This window comes from Tachypleus tridentatus, chromosome 7 (assembly GCF_004210375.1).
Source record: "Tachypleus tridentatus isolate NWPU-2018 chromosome 7, ASM421037v1, whole genome shotgun sequence".
NCBI lineage: Eukaryota > Metazoa > Arthropoda > Merostomata > Xiphosura > Limulidae > Tachypleus > Tachypleus tridentatus.
This window is the reverse complement of record NC_134831.1, coordinates 1729074-1748232: the sequence shown is the minus strand read 5'-3', so window position 1 is coordinate 1748232 and position 19159 is coordinate 1729074. Positions and strand designations below refer to the sequence as shown.

The 19159-nt window shown below is 34.8% G+C and overlaps 1 protein-coding gene across 5 annotated transcripts in view; it reads right to left on the bottom strand.

Moving 5' to 3' along the window:
• Nucleotides 1–16950, bottom strand: part of LOC143254980 (nuclear distribution protein nudE-like 1) — a 38184-nt gene extending 21234 nt beyond the window's left edge. For 4 of the 5 annotated variants that reach the window (XM_076509930.1, XM_076509931.1, XM_076509928.1 and 1 more), the window contains exons 1-2: nucleotides 15247–16949; nucleotides 9089–9242 (exon numbers count right to left, since the gene is read on the bottom strand). In XM_076509930.1, the coding sequence (XP_076366045.1) occupies nucleotides 9089–9242; nucleotides 15247–15329 (237 nt within the window). In that variant the 5' untranslated portion in view covers nucleotides 15330–16949. Of the gene's footprint in view, nucleotides 1–9088; nucleotides 9243–15246 lie in introns of all 5 variants that reach the window. The other variant, XM_076509932.1, reaches the window with a different exon arrangement.
• Between the last annotated feature and the right edge of the window lie 2209 nt (nucleotides 16951–19159).

The following is a 19159-nucleotide window of genomic DNA, read 5'->3' as shown; positions in this document are numbered from 1 at the left end:
CTGCCCCTGGACAGCTGTCATGCAAACAGGACAGGTTTAAGTTTAATGGTCCACAACTGCCCCTGGACAGCTGTTTTCAATTCTCTACATATTCCATCCATCTGTTTGTTTTGAATTTCGCGTTAAGCTACACGAGGACTATCTGCGCAGTCGTCCCTAAATTTGGCAGAATAAGACTACAGAGAAGACAGCTAATTATCATCACCCACCATCAATTCTTTTGGGCTGCACTTTTACTAACAAATAGTGGGATTGGGCGTTATGTTATTAACGCTTTCAAGGCTAAAAAAACGAGCATGATTGGTGGGACGGGGATTCGAATCCGTGACCCTCAGATTGCGAGGCAAGCGCTCTAACCGCCTGGACATGCAGGGCCAATTAATAGAGAGACAGTAAAATCCAGTTAGACAGTTAACGCGTTCATTGCTGGCCTGTTTTTCACTCGACTAACCCTGCGAGTTATAAAGCAGAAAAGCAAGCGTAAACAGGTGACGTCAACATTTCAATTCCCAAATGTGGTATTTTATCCGTTTGCCAAATACTATTTCGAGTTATACAAGAATAGTTTTGGATAGGATGTGGCCCAAGTGGTTAGCGTGTTGGGCTGCCATTCTTAGAATACAAGGTTTGATACCTTATGTCGTTAAATAGACCCTGTACTTTCAACTGTAAGGGCGTTAATAAAAGTGACAGTAAATACCGTTTTACGGTTGAGAATCCTTGTTGCGGTGGGTGCTACTGGCTAACCGCCTTCCTTCTGGTCAGCGAATGGTCTGAAATAAGAAACAATTATATCCGAACCTTAAGGATCTCCGACCTTGGCGTTAAGCTCACGTTAACATGAGTGGCGTGCAAGTCGAAAAAACTTGCACAATGGGTTATTGGCATTGTGCCCATCACCCGATATTTTGCGTTATAAAATGCCCTCAAATTTAAAACTGAGCCACATGAGAATTCTAAAAAATATAAATAATAATAAAATAAAATAAAATTTAAAATACTAAAGTTAAAATATTAAATACAGAGCCGGGGTTGGGTAGGCCCTGTGTACGCTGAGGTAGAACATGACGAATTGCGAGGTCATTCTGTCACCGCTATCCCTAAAGTAAAATATATATTTAAAAAAGCGTTAAACACCTCATGATATGAAATTCAATTAACTATATCTTTAGAGGGCGTAACACAACGGGCTGACGAAATTATGATAAATCAAACAAAAACTATTATTACATTGTTTTCTACATGTAACCACCAATTATTCTAATTGTATTGTATTCTTTTTACAGTATCTTTTTTATTTGAGTCATTTGTTTTATTGCTAGATACTATTCCAGGCAGGTTTCTAGGATGGCACTGAAAACCCCAAAAACTGCAGAAGTCTAGCACACAATCACGTACCTACAAACCTCACAACAAAACTATACACAGAAATATACATATCACACACACACTTTTTCTGTCATAAACCCTCAGTCACACGCAAAAGGAAACTTATTTAAATTTTGCAATGATATTATTGAGTTACTTTTGTTATAAGCCAAACATTAGACATTGTTACAAACCACAAAATACGTGACCGAACAGCTTAGATGAAAGATATGATACCCATTTCCAAAAAACTAGGCTGCCATTGTCATTGTATTAATTTTGTTAACTAAAAATATTAAAAGTTATGTTCTATTTGTGTGTGTGTATTCTGAAAGGAAGGTAATTTCGTTTGGTGTTTTACACCTCAAACAGAGGGATATTAATTAATTCTACACCCCTGTTACACTCGCGTGAACTTTTGGAGCTTGAAGCTTTAGAATTATAAAGATTTTCTTACGCCTGCCTTAAACTTGAATGAATCTGCGCTTCCGGTAGTGCTATAATTTATCAGTTGAGGTATAATTATGTTGAAAAAATGTCGTAATGTAAGTCATGCTGGCGAAACAAAGGGATTCAATTAGGCCTAATAAATGCGAGAAAATCACGTTTTACTGTTAATGTATATTTCATAATTAAAAATAATTTGAAATAACTAACAGCTGGTGTGGCAAACGAAGTAGTAATAGAGATATTAAGTGTGAAGCCTACACTATCTCTCTCTTTGTTTTAATTTACATAGTATGTTTGAAAAATGTACAAGTTAAAAGAGTGAAAGAGACGTGGAAGTTTCTGTCAAGTTTCGCGAACATGGTTTCTTTGTACTCTTTATAATGGGTATGAACATATGAAAAGTAGTTATGCAATATATAATAATTACAATCCATGTATGATTCTAGTAACGTAGTTCGAATGACCAGCCCCTTTTGAAGGACTACAACAGTGCATTATTCCTTTATCATGTTTTGTGTATTATTATCCTAGCTAGAGTAGCCATTCATTGGGCAGAAGTTATGTAAATTCATGTTTAATGAAACGTTATCTTCGGACAAAAAAAAGCTGCTTCTCTTGTATGTAATTATAAAAAACAAAGAAAAAACGTGTGAAACCGCAAATTTGGATGTATCTCCGCATGGATTCAACAAATCTTCATATCAATTTAATATGGATCCATCAACAGAGGGCGAAAGAAGTAATGGTAAAAACGCCCACAAGAACAGCAAAACTGAAAATCTGTATGCATCTCCCCACGGACCCATTGAACTTCCACACTAAATTTGATGAAGATTCATTTCCTGGGATGGAGAGAGAAGTGGTAAAAACCCCCCACAAAATGCAAAACTAAAAATATGTAAGTATCTCTTTTACATCAATGGTACGCAAAAAAAAGGGAACACTACACTACTAATTTGGGGAGGGGATATTATAAAGGTTTTAGAAGATAACTTTAATAAAAACAATCAAAATAAAACAGCCTATTGCATAATGCAACTCGGCAAATGTTTACCAAATTTGTCAATTTTTTATTCCCTTTATTGAAATACAAACTACATAACTTATTATTCTCAGGTGTAAACCAATATTAGCACTGAGACTCGACTTCTTTTAATATAACGTATCAGGTAACCATGGTGTTGACTTGAACTTATTGCCATATATTTTGAATAACTTGTGCTTAAGTGCGTGTTCTATATTTTATGACACTGCTTATAGAAGTGGTGTGTCATGACCTTATTACAGACTCTTTGTTTTCTTTTCTATGTGGGCTTTACTCTATATGAAATAATCCGAACGTTTAAGTTGGGCAAGTCAAGGTTCGATGTCAACGCATATTAAGTCACGGAGGACAACACTACACTACTGTCAAAGTGTATTAAGTCATGATGGACACCACTACACTACTGTCAAGATGTATTAAGTCATGAAGGACAGTACTACACTACTGTCAAAGTGTAGTAAGTCATGATGGAAACCACTACACTACTGTCAAGGTGTATTAAGTCATGATGGACACCACTACACTACTGTCAAGGTGTATTAAGTCATGAAGGACAGTACTACACTACTGTCAAAGTGTATTAAGTCATGAATGACAACACTACTGTCAAAGAGTAACTCAGAGAAAAATACACAAACGTAGTCCATTATCCCACTCCATTGTCCCTAACTTTTAAAGAAGTGGTTTTTATTCTACCGTTGTTTCTTTCGGTCCCACATACACAGTAGAATGTTCATACACACACTGTTGTCTCACTCACATTTTTTCACAAATTTCAAGGATATAATAATCCTAATTCATAATCTGATCAGTTCACTCGTTTCACACCACACCTAAAGATAGAGGAACACCTTGTTAATTCGATGCGGTGTAACTGGACAAAGATCATAAAGCAATTGGATCAACACCTACCCACCCATTCACGTATAAACGTTTTCGTAGCCACTGAAACTGTATTGTTACAATGTGTTAAGCCAAGGGACAATACCGTTGCTACAATACATGAAATAAGAAACAATGATTAGTACGTATTAAGTCCAGGGACAAGAAGTAATAACTCGTCTCACGATACAAAACGTAGTATGAAATAACTTTAAATATGTTAACAAGCGTTTACCATCACTTCTCTGTCATTTTAAAAAGTCACAAGTTATACGACAAACGTCACATGGATTAAAGACTTGGAGGGGAGGGTAATTTACGTCGGCTCATCAGAATTGAACAGTACACTTGAATACTATTTATTAACTATAGTTCATGGAATACACAAACACAAGCAGTGGTGGTTACAAAATAATATAATTCGTAATAAATGTAATGTGTGTGTGTGTTTTCATATAGCAAAGTCACATTGGGTTATCTGCTGAGTCCACCGAGGGGATTCGAACCCCTGATTTTAGCGCTGTAAGTACGTAGACTTACCGCTGTATCAGCGGGGGACAAATATAAAATAAGGATAACGAATTCTATTCGTTAATTGGTTCATATGAAACAACTAAAATCGTTATTCGTGATGACGAGAACCCCACTAAGAAGGTCGAAACGTTGTTCTCTGCTTTATTTTGGTAGAAGTTTTAATACCCATACCAGTCGTCCTGAGACACATAAAATCGTTGTTGTCATAGCGACACATTCATGAACACATTTTTGAATGAGAAATCCATTTTTTAAATTCTATTTTCCTCTCTTAGTTGGTAGGTCCTTTCGACTCCGGAGACATTTGCTCCCCTCAAATCCGGCCCTCGGTTTTGCAGCTCTGCATAAATGTGTTTGTCTCAGTTATAGTTATTTGGTATAGAAATCCCCTTTAGCCGTTCTAAAAAAATTAAAGTTAATTAAAAAAAAGGAGAGATATATGGATGCACAATATTAGATAGATACTTGTTCTAAATCATGTTTCACATCCTAAAGCTACAAATACCTTCTTCCATCCTTTATCTCACAAACTGGGTTTCTTACGGTGATGGTTAGACAAACGTCACATTCTATGGGGTCAGACACTTGTTCTCACCCAGTCGTGGCTGTGTGAATGGGTAGCAGGTTGTTAACCTACACAGGTTAACGCCAGGAAAGACAAAAGTTGCTTGCACTAATTCTCAAGTTGTCAATACAGATTCTTTTCACCAAAGTTCGTTATCTTATTAGGATTGTAGGTTACTTTCAGAGAAAGCCCTCTATTTTCTTGTGTGGGACAAAAGATTTTACCTATGCAAGATCTCTTAATCTGTGTTGTCACAGAGTATATCATCAGTAATTCGAGCACGTCGTAACTATACAAACAAAGACGTTGGAATACCACGTGACTGTTATTACTATAGTTGCAAAGAACAACTTAGCGTCAACGAAAAGCAAAACTTGAAAATCAAAATAACTTATTCCTACAATACAAAAAATAAATTAAATAATTCAAGACATCGAAGAGAACGCGAGGCCTAAAATAACAAATAAAATTTCGTTTTTACATCGAATTATTTCGAAAAAGTAAAATAACCCTTTCATTTTTTTCTTTGCAGACAATTTAAAACATAATTTTATTCAATAATTACTAACCCTGTTACCCTTTTATTACATAAGCCAGAAACTATTTTTTTTGTAAATTGTTTTTTTTAATATGGCTGAAATTCATGTTTTTGGATTGATGCTTCCTTACGACTTGAAACTTACCACAGATTAATTAGAACAGTTTATTATAACTATTAAACATTTTTTTGAAATATAAATTATGCTAAGGTTTAAACGAACATTGATGCAAACGAAAAAAAGAAAAAGTTCTATGTAAACTGACGGTAACATGAATGACCAGCAAACATGTTCACAGCCTAGTTTCAGGAATTTTGTTTTAACACGAATACATCAATTTACGGCTAAAAATTATATCACAGATTAGCTTTAAAACGGGTACTCGTGAGCTAGGGTTAAGTTGTGACATGTGATAAGTTTATAATTACCTCATCAGCATCAACAGGTTATCTTTAAAACAAAAACTCGTGGATTAGGTTCAACTTGTGTCATGTAATGAAATTCATAGTTACCTAATTGCATCATTTGATTTTTTAAACTATTTCACGGTTACTTCAGTAGAAGCCATACATTAAAAACTGACACTCAAAATCCATAACATTTAATTTTATTTCTTTTGTTTAACATACATACTTATTCACCAACTTGTACAGACTAATGATCTGTGACATTCTCGACCTTTGACCTAACTTTCGGACATTGTAATATTCAACATTATTCTGATACAGTGAAAACTACACGCTATTAGAAACATTTCAGATAGTTTAATAAGGTTATGAACATTCCATCAGTTAGGCTTGACGAATTACAAAGTAGTCAGAGGACTAAGCTTTAACACTTGTCTGTATATCCTAACAGAAATCAATGTTATTTTGATGTGGTTAACGGTGAAACTACAAAAACAGAGATATTTTTCAAATGTTACAAACTTCCCCTTTTTTCTTTTTCTTTTTTTTAGACTAAGTTGGCTCTACTGTCTTCGTTATACAACGTGACAAATAACCCACATAGAAGACCAGGTGTAGCCTAGAGGATAATATGTCAGGACTGGACTGTGAATTCAAGAGTTTATGGTTCATGTTTTGTTGCCGCAAAAGGACCTCCATAGTTTTGGACTGCGGGTGTACTATAATAAGAGTGATAGTTAAATCCAACTATTCGATCACGTACGAGTTTATCTGCTTGTAGTTAAGCACAAAGCTCAACTCTACCCACCACGGATATCGAAACCCAATTTCTAGCGTTGTAAGTCCGCAGCCATACATACGGCTGTGCCACTGGAGGGCGGTCAGGTTAGAGTATTCCAAAAGCGGCAGGTGCTGTTGACTATTTGCTTTTCCTATAGACTATCAGATATAAATCATAGGTGGCTACAACCAGACTTCTTCTTCAGTGCTTTGATCTAAAGTTCTAAAACAATCTTTTCTAGAAAAACGTGCAAATCAGAAGAGTTGATGTAAGTTAAGTAAACAAGTTATATCTAACTTCTGTAATCCCGAAACCTTTTTATACTCCGGTATTTAGAGAAGTGTAACTAATAACATCCATTCCATCATTCCTGTAGAAAGCTCTACGAGTTTTTTAAATGTTAAGTACAATTTTTTTTATAGTATGTGTCAATCACCGGCAAGTATGCTCCAAAAAATGAGCCATATTTTTGTCACTGTACATTTTCTACCTGTTTTTACCATCATAGTGTAATTATTTTTATGAAGTAAAATCACTATAACATATAGATATTACAATGGCATCATCATTTCGTATGCCTTTTATTTTTCCAGTTATTTTTACAAGTTTTTAGTTTCTTGTATTCAACCAAAAATGTGTTTGGCAATTATTTTATTGAAAATAGAACCATTTCTTTGTAATAAGACGCCAATTTTATGCAATAATTTATAACTTCTCATCTTGAAAAATACAAGCTGTAGTTACGAAATAGCCAATTTGAAACAAACTTCTAAAATGTCTTCAAAAAGTAACGAAAAATAAATAAAAAGGTAAACTATATAAAAAATATTTGGGTAAGACAATGTCCATACTCCTTTATTGACACCCTGGAGTAATCTAATATAGATCTGATATCGTACTGTTTTCATTCATCCCAAATCCGTTTTTCTTTCTTACAAGAACTGCATGTGACGACATATGTACGTGTGTGGATTCAAATAATGGTTCTTGTAAAAGTTCTAGGAAACAACATGGCAATTCATTGGTTCTTACCAGTAATTTGGGTACAATCTGACATCATCGAAAGACGTAAACATCAAATTCTTATTTCGCAGATGCCGGTTGTGACGTATATTCGAGGGCAGCTGGTCTGGTCAGTTAGCAACTGGTAATTTTAACATCTCAGTTAAATCCGTGTCCCACTGGCCTAGTGGTACAGACCTGTTTTTATTTAAACCGTCAACGCTAGATTGTGCTTTCGTGTCATTACTACAAACAAGTTCGTTTCAAGTGTAACACATTCATATAAAGGTGCTTGGCGTGATGGTTCAATTTGGCTAATTTCTGAACAGTTTTTGTTTCCTTATCATAACATCAAGTTTAATTATAAAGTGAACTTTTTAATCCTGTTTTAGTAACCTAAAGTTTTTCTGGATCCACATTTTTTTTAAATGATAAACAGTAATTTTCTTCCAACAGCGAAACGTTTATTCCTAACGGTAGGTGTCAAAAATAACACAATTTTTGGAAATACAAAAAGGAGGGACCAAAATACTTGAATACAAGTTGGAATTAATTTTAAGGTTTTAAAAATCTTAACAATCCATTACATCAAATTATCCCGCGCATTCGCACAAAGATTTCGATTTTTTTTTTTAAGCAATACATGTTACAAAATTTACCTCACTAGTTAGTATATTGGACCACATCACGTGGAGACTCGCCTTTCAGCTACCAGTGTTCTTGTAAAGTTGGTGTAATTACCGACCTTGATGTTATTTGAGTTCATGCAACCCATGTTAAGAATCCAAAACACATAAAAACTGTCCCAAAATTATAAGTTCTGCTATTTTCATATCACGGATATACTGTACATATATATTTTACAATACAAAAATTACCTATGGTCTAATCACCGCTGACTGAAAGACGCCTAACAAGCCACATGTAATAAAAAATGCTTCTGATCCAAGTTATCTAATATTTGGACTAGAAACAAAGTGTACTTTAGTATAAAACACACTATTATAGGAGGTCAATATTCTAAGCAAAGGTAAAAAGAACTTGGAATACGTCCTAAAGCCGAAACAAAACTATAAATTGTGGTTAACAGCATCTCACTATAAAACCATTGCATATCATATTATATACACATATAACCAAAACATCAATAAGGTCCATCATTTTTGACCTGACGACCGTAAACTAAAATTGAAGATAATAAACGAGTCTCCAAATGTTTATTTTATTTTTGTAAAACTGATTTGAATCGAAATCACTAAATTTGAAGTTGGGAAACATACTGTAATTTTTTTACGTTTTGATCAATGATTGACAATTTCTTCTGATGATTTTTAAACTTCGACCTAACTATAGCATCCGGAAAAATTATACATCCCCACTTATCTTAAACCTTTTCCAAGAAGTCATTTAGATTTGCATATATTATCAAAAAGCAGCCAACTATTACCAGGTTCAAAGACATACAAATATTTACGATATCAGCTGACCTATCTGTGCCTGTATCGAAATACTGACCTGTAAGCTTTCACGTTCTATCTGCAACCGTGTGTTGACCGACCTCAGGTCTTTATTCGTCTTCTCAGCTTGTGCCAGTTGAGCCTCCAATTCACCTTCTAGTTCTCGACTTCCTTCTTGAAACTCCTGCAGCTCCATCTGGCTGTCTTTCCACCTGTTACGTCAATGCTATGTTATTATACGTTCTCCCAATTTTAACCAAATTAAATGTAGCTAGCAGACAAAACTGATTAAACAGAAGTAAGGTGGTGTCTTATTTTAAGTTGCTTGGAGTATTGATTATTCCTTTAGTGCAATTGGTGTGAGAAGAAATGGGTTCAAGCCCACTAGAGAAGCATACGAAAGTGAGATTGTCGCAAGAATTGGCGCTTAACTGATTTTCCCAAGCTGAAAATTGATGGTCAGCCCCGAGAACGAGACATGTTTATGAAATGGGCGAAAGGAGGGTGATAAGTTGTTTATATAGTTTAGTTTAAATTTCGCGCAAAGCTACACGAGGCTATCTGCGCTAGCCGTCCCTAATTTTGCAGTGTAAGACTAGAGGGAAAGCAGCTAGTCGTTACCACCCACCGTCAACTTTTAGGATACTCTTTTATTAACGAATAGTGGGATTGACCGTCACATTATAATGTTCCCACGGCTGAAAGGGCGAGCATGTTTGGTGTGACGGGAATTCGAACCCGAAACCCTCGGATTATGTGTCGAGTGCCTTAACCATCTGGCCATGGTTTAGTACTAGAGTTTAGTACAAAACTACTCTAATTTTGAAATGATAAACTTAAGTGATGGTAACTACTTAACATCACCCACCGCCGACTCGTGGGCTACTCCAATCAAATAATATAATTTGACTGTCATTCATCTAAGTCGCCCACGTCCCCAAAGTGCACAATGTGATTTCTTTTGACCAATAGAGATCCGAGCTTCGGATCTACAGTCCATCACGCTACCCACAAGTGACAAAATTCCGTTATAGTAGTCGTCCTATTACCGTAAAAAAAATATCACGCGCATCAATTTAGGGCCGTGGATGCGTTACAAGAGTGACAGTGAAAACCCAGCATTCGGACCTGGTGGTCTAAATCGTTAGAAACAAAACAGCCTCCAACAATTGTTACACTGCATGCCAGGTGAACCGAGTTTAATTCCATTCGCAAGACATGGAAAAATTAAATCACCACAATGCTGGAACAAACATATTAATATTTATACGCATCTCCGAGAAGTTTATTTAAAAACAAAACAAAACATTCAAAATAAAATAAAACGTGATATCGAAAAACTACCTTTTCAAATGAAACTGGGCGAGAATTAGAATTTAAAAAAAGTCTTAGTAAACTTCCAATATGAATTTCGCAAACACACCAGCTTTATTTTCGGTAATTATTATAACTATCTGGAGCACACGATAAATAATTGAAAGCTTCTTATGGGCGGACGTTACCGTCACGAACCGGCTCGCTTCTTCCATAAACTGTTAGGGACCGTTAAAACGCAAGTATAAGTTAAAAACTGTTACGATTTAGATATTCATATTAGGTTCATTTGTTTTCGTGAAACCCCATCAACCGGTAAGGTAGTTGTGACGGTCCAGTGGTTGAGAAACACTCGTCTTCTAGAGGCTCGCATTCTGTTATAGGTCAAAAGAAGTCGCATTCTGCATTTTGGGGGCGTGGGTGACTTAGATAAGTGACGGTCAAATCTTATTATTTGATTAGAGTAACCCACGAGTTGACGGTGGGTGATGTCAATGTACAATTAATATAAATCGGTTTTAATAACCTGTGAGTGTAAGCAAAGGGAAGTATTTTATAGTGTGTCAACCATGCTTTTTCTGCCATATCCAATGCCAAAGAGGCCTTTTGCTAAATACCAGGACTTAGGAAAACAGCATTCGAATATCATATAACTCGTGAAACCACAAAGATGTCTCCTTTAAATAAAACAGTGGCGTACCTTCTTGATGACTTTACAACATCTACATAGTTCTACAGTCCAATTATCGTAATACAACCAATATTTAAATATGGAATGGTACGGTCAACCACCATCTTGGTTTATAGCGGATAAAAGAAAATGACAACTCCTTTACGGGCAAGTTTGTTATATTTTCAAAGATTTGTTTTCTTAATAAAATAAAGTATTAAAAAAAAGACGTATTGGTGCTAATTTCATTTTAATAATCACTGCAAAGCATATTTTAAAATGAAACCACGAACAGATACTAAAAATGTCTCCAACAAGTCACACCGTTTCTTCCCTGTATACGTCCGTAAGGGCTGATTTGAGGGACGTACACGTGTAAAGAAGGGTTAGCACTATAAAACGCAAAGTTACAGCTCGTGAATTTTACGTAGGAACTCGTAGTACCACTATGATGATATGTGTGTATGTATATCGTCTTTTACTAAATACGATTGCTGAGAACCCATTAGATAACAGTTTACTACTGTACAAACATTTATAATCCATACGTTTGGATTATAATCACAAAATTCCTAGATGTTTGACATGGTTGAAACTTGAAGATTTGTCATAGAGATTGTTGTTTTTTACTTATTAAGCACAAAGCTACACAATGGGCCATATGTATTCTGCCCATCATCAGTATCGAAACCGTACGAGTCCGCAGACACCTATGTGGGAAAGCTAGCCTTACTGTTTCAATAATAACGTTGTTTTAATAATATACATCTCCCAGAATTTTCATTTCTGTGCGTAATTTTTTCACTAACAGTCGCCTTCTATAACTTACCGAATGTGTTTATTTTCACTCGTTCTGTTTTGTTTTCTTGGAATAATTTAAATGCAATCATAACTCATTGAATAAAATAACTTTCCTGTCTCTAGCCTTATTTACCATTTCAGTTTACAAAGTAGTTTATTTTAATTTTATTAAAGTTTATTTTCCATAGCTTACAGTTTAATCATTTTCGCAGAACTGAACACGGGGTTCTCTTGGAAACGTTCCCTCGATATTAATATGGACGTTACAATGAAACAATATCACCTGAAGTTTAATATTCACGGCTTTAATAAACTCTGAACATTTGAAAACTACTCCAAGTTCGAATACTTATAGGAGCCACAAATAAACAGATAGAAATTAGATGTATTAGAGTTTTCTTTAACTTCACATAGCGCCCCCTAGGAGCACTTCCAGGTAAAGGTGTTCAGAAAACCTTGAGACAATAGTTGGTGACAAGAAAAATAGTTCCGTAAACTAACTCATCCTTTGGCTCAACTGTGCAAGTCGTTTTGTCGAAATAACAAAATAAACAAATGTTTAAAACCACCCATTTTTATCTTTATAATTATCTTAAGCTTAAATTCATTATAAGTGATGTTGACAATCGTAAAAAAAATGTTTAAAAATTCTCATAAATGTGTGTGTGTGTGTGTATCAAGAAAATAAACATGATAAACGAATAGTTGTTCAAGTAAAAATACTGTATGTGTTAGTTTACCTATTCACAATTTAATAACGCACAAATACACACACAAACTGATTACAAGCATTTAATTTAAATATTTGGTTTAGTATAACGGCGCAAAATGACTTCGATAGATCAACTGATGCAACTATTTCATGTGTAATTTACAGAAATCTCAAATCCCGTGAAATATACAATTAAAAATGAAATGTATTATTGTCAAGGGCTATTTAGTTTCGTTGTACGCAAAATACGGTACTAACCAAATGACGTTGTAATCAAGGGGTGAGGGCGCCATGTCCGTTACGTAGAAAACAGTTGCATACAGTTCGTTCAGTGCTTTATGTAGAAAACAAAAAACTCTGTATAAAAGAAAAGACAAAATTATGGCGACTGAACTTTGATAAATTAAAACATCCCTGTAGCTTCACTCCTTCTTTGATTTATTTAAAATCCAGCGGCCTTTTTTACAGTTATTAAATAGATCTTGACCCACCCCTCCTCCCGTAATTACGGAAATGAGTCACTCTTAAAGGCCAGGAAAGAGCTCGGACCGTCTGAGCCTTCACACGCACAGTACACGTAGTCCTCGGTAGTATAATTCGCGTCTTTTTCAACCCTTTCCATCGGGAAGTGAAGGTCTCTCGCTGTCCCTATAACAACACCTACTACACGTGATGTGTTTATAATATTTTGCCCTGTTGGCCCTCAATTCCAGATTTTCCAGACCATAAGCCAAGCGGAACGTTTTTCATCTTTCTTACCCGTTTCCCTACTTTCACCTCTATCATGACACAGTCGGGACCTGCAATTACGAAGACGAAACGTAAATACTGATGTGTTAATTTGAACGCGATGAGGTAGATCGAATTCCATAGAGATAGAGACCCTCCATTTTTTATACCTTCCACCGTGTTCTGACAAACAGAGTAGCTTCTTTTCGCAACAACGAATTTTTATCATACTTGCTAATCTTATTTATATTCCACTATCTATAAAAAGGTTAATAGACAAAACGTTTCGTTGCATCCATTCTACCTACCCTCCGTGGGACTGAAAAATTATTGGGCGAAATTAAACAAACACTTAAGAATATTTACATTTAAAGGTCACGAATATATGCCTAGCGAATGTTTCAAAACTATATATAATTTATTAGTTTTCATTTATGGTCTGACGTTCATACAAATATCTAGCGTTGATTTTTAACGTTAGATCGTTGTTTCATGGTATCGTTTTACTAACGTTCGTCATTTCTGGTCGTACATAATAATTATTCAAACACCTTTAAAAATTGATTATTATTCATCTTGTAATAATATTACCTGAGATATTACTTCCACACAAAACCACTTTCCACACCCAAAAAATGTTCAGTCTGCAATAATTTATAAAGTATTTATGTTCAGCAAAAACTGCTTAACCATGATTACAAAATATTTTGTTTGATTACCAAAGCTAACGATTCGTTCAACATTAATATCTGCTACAAATCCGGTGGCACTCCCGTTACTGTACTCTCATACTACTGTATATATTAACCCCAAAGGCTATTTAAACATAGATTAAACATGCCTTCAAACTTAGAAGAAACTAGGAATCGACCTATATTAATAACACAATAATTCATTAAGTTCAACAATAACTGAGTATTGCGACCTCCAGTGACCGAAGTTCGAAAGAAACACCACGTTTGAAATATAGGTTTAGATTAAGAGTTGCGTATGTTTAACAACACAGATGTATTAAAATAAATTCAGCCAATTTTAATAGTACACAATGGTTATACAAATATTAGGTCGTTCCCAGTCTCAAAATACAATACAACTTTTGTTTTACTTAATTTATTTTACAAAGTAGCGTGAAACTGAAAGCAGTCTCTTACACTACGTTTCCATGTATTACTCCTTATGATGACGCAGTCAGGCGTTAAAACATGAATGAAGTGTATGACACAAAACTGTTTCCAATCTCATGATACTTTATCTTCACACAGTAAATTACTATATAAAACAATAGTTTTTTTTATATTCTGACTCTAAAGCCAGTCTCGCTTTTAAGTATTTATCACGTAATATTAAACGTTGGCTTTATTTCTTTATTACATCTGTTTTACCGAAAGCTCACAACAAACGTGGCCCTAACCTTATCATGGTTTAAATTTGAATAAATAAGTCTTTATTTTCATTTACCAAGTATACGTACTTTTTTCACTTTAGGTTTAAACATTAGCCTTACCATTCAATTTATCAACTCATTCGCGCTTTTCTAACAAATACAGAGTGACGTTTCTTTGAAACACAGGCCGACTTAACATATTTAACGCCGCAAGTATTTCGAAATTTTAAAAGAATTGCTTCATACATACTCGTACAATATTGGTATCAAGTACATGTGTATAAGACTGAAAATCACTCCTCGTCTCTCCTCATAACTCATCGAACACCTGTACAGATATCTTTGCTCAGGAAATACAAATCACACAAAGCATGAGTTTAGCACCCCCACCACTAAAAGTATCATATGAACATTTTCTTCTGTGGAAGCGATATTTACTCTAAGTTATAATCATAATATACAAATATTAAAATAGGTTATTTCTCAGCAAAAAAAAAATCACCAATCCTGAAGGCCTACTTTTCAAAATTTAAGGGTCGGGAAGAAGGAAGTATGTGAAGATATATTAGTTTCAACAGCATTAGTGCTAATTTTTAAATTACTTACTTTTCCTTATATTCCAGTGCCAACTGTTTAAAATAAGCAGCTTCTTCTCTTGATGATGAAAAACTTGGCATTTCTTCTTCCATCCTTAGTTTCAAAACCACGACGTTAACTTCGGACTTGAGCTATAAATATAATACTCAACAGCAACGAGAGCAAATTGAGAAATAATTACAATGTAACACTATTTTGTTTTTGTATTTTACACTTTGTATATTAATATTTTGTGTATCTATCAACTCCTCGTCGGTGATAAGAATGTCAGTCTTATAGAGATAAACTTCCTACGAGTTTTTAAATTTTGTTTCACTTCGTTTTCAGACACGTTAAGCCTAAACAAAAGATACGTCTCTTCACTACACTTCGCTTAACTATTTTGTCGCTCGTGGAAACGCGATGCGTTTTCATGCGCAACCAGCCATCTCTACGTCACTTCCCCAATGTAGCTTCCTCTTAGAATAAGAAGCGAAGGAAATAAAACGAGGACCGTTGTAAAGACTTACTGCGAACAAAGTAAAACATTTACTTAAAAATAGGTTTAAAGCGCCAAAACTGATGAGTGTTTATCGGATGCAATCATTCTTAAAATCCCAAGGGACTGGTCAACTTTTGTTTTCATGAATTAGACATAACATTTTGTAAAAACAATGGGTTTGTCGCTCATGCTATTTAAATCGACAATCTGTCTTTATTTGATTTTCACATTTCCTCCCGTGTTGTTTTGTGGCATTCTGTTGTTAAATGTTTAATATTCGACATGCAGTGTAAACTTGAAGATTTCGTTAGTTCTTTTGTACATAGTGAGGCACAAAGTGTTAAAAAATATTTAACGGCTCACCATTAGTTAGTCTACAATAGAAATACTTTATAGAGAGGTCGTCAGAGAAGAAGAGGTCGAACAACCACCTCAATTTCCTAAAAAAGTCCAAAATGACAACTTGCTTCTGTTTTGTTGTTTTCATAATAAACAATCAACTTTTAAGCAAATTGCTTGTAAATTCTTTGTTTGAGAAAAAAGGTACACACTGTTTGGAAGCCTCCACACACAAATTCTATATGGCTCTGATTTAATTTGTTTTGATTAAAATTGGCATATTGTATTTTCACACTTCGGTTCAGAATTTAGTCTGTTTTATGTTTGTTTTTGAATTTCCCACAAAGCTACTCGAGGGCTATCAGTGCTAGTCGTCCCTAATTTAGTAGTGTAAGACTAGAGGGAAGGCAGCTAGTCATCACCACCCACCGCCAACTCTTGGGCTACTCTTTTACCAACGAATAGTGGGATTGACCGTACATTATAACGCCCCCACAGTTGAAAGGGCGAGCATGTTTGGCGCGACGGGGATGCGAACCCGCGACCCTCAGATTACGAGTCGCACGCCTTAACACGCTTGACCATGCTAGAATTTAGTCACATTACAAAGTCCATGAAAGTGTGATTTTAGTTCGCGAAATGTTAAGGCAACAGACTTATACTTACCAGACGAGATGAAAACAGCCAACAAATATACATTTATTTGTGTTCAGAAAGGCTTTAAACACTGGTGTATAATTTAATATTACACGGTCATTTACATCCCGCGCCATCTATAGGTAGTATATGCAAGTAGGATATACGATACTTTTCATCATCAAATGTAGAGATGCCAACTATTTCCTATGACTGAGCGTAATGATTGTAGACAGACCCCTTTCACAGTTTTAGTCCTTTTAGATTTGCCAGAAACAAGACTATCTGGTGAACTAGGCCTCTTTTTTTTCCAACTTGTAAACGAACGCATTGGTGTTTCTATGCCGCTTAGAAAAGGAGAAATACCCATCTACGCGAGCGCTGATTGGCAGACAAGCACTGATGATGTAACTATGGATTCCCCCACGTACCCAGTATGGAGAAGCACCGCACTCAAACTATTGGTAGACATCGGAGATACAGATATTTTTTATTATTTCAAAAACAAACATGATTATCGCAAGTAGCCATTTAGACTATGTCTTTTATTTATGATCAAAATTTACTTGTATCTCACTAGAAATTTTCTTTTCACCCACTTCAAGCCCTGGGGGAACAATTTATCACTTTATTGTATAGGCCTATATAATATATAATAATTTGGGAGTTGCAACAAGTCGTAATATTTGTCTGTATGAGTGTATAGTCGTAATGTATACACCAAAATCGTAATGATTACATTCAAATCGTAATGGTTGGCATCTTTGCAAATGTGTTAAATACTGTAATATTATAGAAATAATAGAAATATCTTAATTTTTGTGATTTTGTTTCATTAAGCCGATTTCTATTTCATTAAAATCACTAAAAAATTACAGAATGTATGCTAAAGACGACTGGTATGGATATTAGTACTTTAATTAAACTTAAAGTACAGAACAAAGTTTCGACCTTCTTAATTCTTGTTTTGTTTTTTTAATTTCGCGCAAAGCTACACGAGGACTATCTTCGCTAGTCGTCCCTAATTTAGAAGTGTAATACTAGAGGCCAACTGTTGGGCTACTCTTCTGCCAACGAATAGTGGGATTGACCATAACTTTATAACGTCCTCACTGCTGAAAGGGCGAGCATGTTTGTTGCGACAGGGATTCGAACCCGCGACCCCTCAACCTTCTTAAGTCATCCTCAGGTAAACAAAGAGAGTTTGCAACTGACCGTCGCTGGACACGTCTTAGGAACAAGAAGATGAATACATTTAGAATACGTTTTTACTTCAAGTGGGTTTCTCGTCATCATAGAAGACACAGAATGTATTATATTATAATCAGCTAATGAACTGGGCACCTCTTTATGATGCAATGACAACACCAATTCGTTAAAACACAAATACTTTGCATATCTTTGTTACTTTTATTATCTTTATTTTATCTTTAAAAACCGAACAATCTGAAAGGATAAAGAAGCGAGAATGTTTGAAGTTTCTTCATCATGTGCTAGTAATGTTTTATCATGTGCTATTAATGCTGTATGTTTAGTTACCATGCGCTATTAGTGTTATAAGTTTGTTTTCTTAGCGGCTTTGACTCATGTATATGAAAGAGATGCTTTTTACCTGAAGTGTTTAATGACGCTAGCTTCTAGTTTTGTGGGAAATATCTGTTTTATAGTTTTCAGGAGTTGATTTGATAACGAACACACAGTTTTCTGTTCTGTGATAAATAAAGGAAATTTGAAAATAGCGTTAAAGGGCACCAAGTTCTGAAGTTAAAATGTAAATAAGATGTGAACTCACAATATCATATAACACAGAAAACTGCGCGTTACTTTTTATATTGTTGTTGTCTTCATCCAAAATATTCAGTTTTGGTGATTTTTAGCCACCGTAGTTTTTTTTTAAATAACAAGACTTAACAGAATATGTAGCCAACTTCCCTTCAAAAAAATTTTAAAAATTAAAAGTGGCGACCTGCTACAGGTCTGGTTGTGAAACAATAGTTGTTACAGTGTTAACTAGGTGATGATGAAGTTAAATATCTAATAATGTTACATGAGTCATTCATAAACTAGAACCAAGATTAATAATACAATACTACTTATTTATTTTAGCATGAATTATGTATTTTATGTATTTATTTTAACATGAATTATGTATTTTATGTATTTATTTTAACATGAATTATGTATTTTATGTATTTATTTTAACATGAATTATGTATTATACTTATGTTTATTTGAAATAATTTTATACTTAATTTTCAGAAGAACTAGGGAACCAATAAACTTCTCTTATCGTTTCCAGAGTGGTTTATATAAACTACAGTGTCATCGAAAGAAAATTACGTCAGTAATTCTAAGAGAATAAAAGTGAAAGTGAAGAAAAATGTATAACAATATGGCAACCACACTACATCTATTATATCCATTGCCGATTAGGCCTTTCGTCTAAAACCAGGGCTCATCATATCA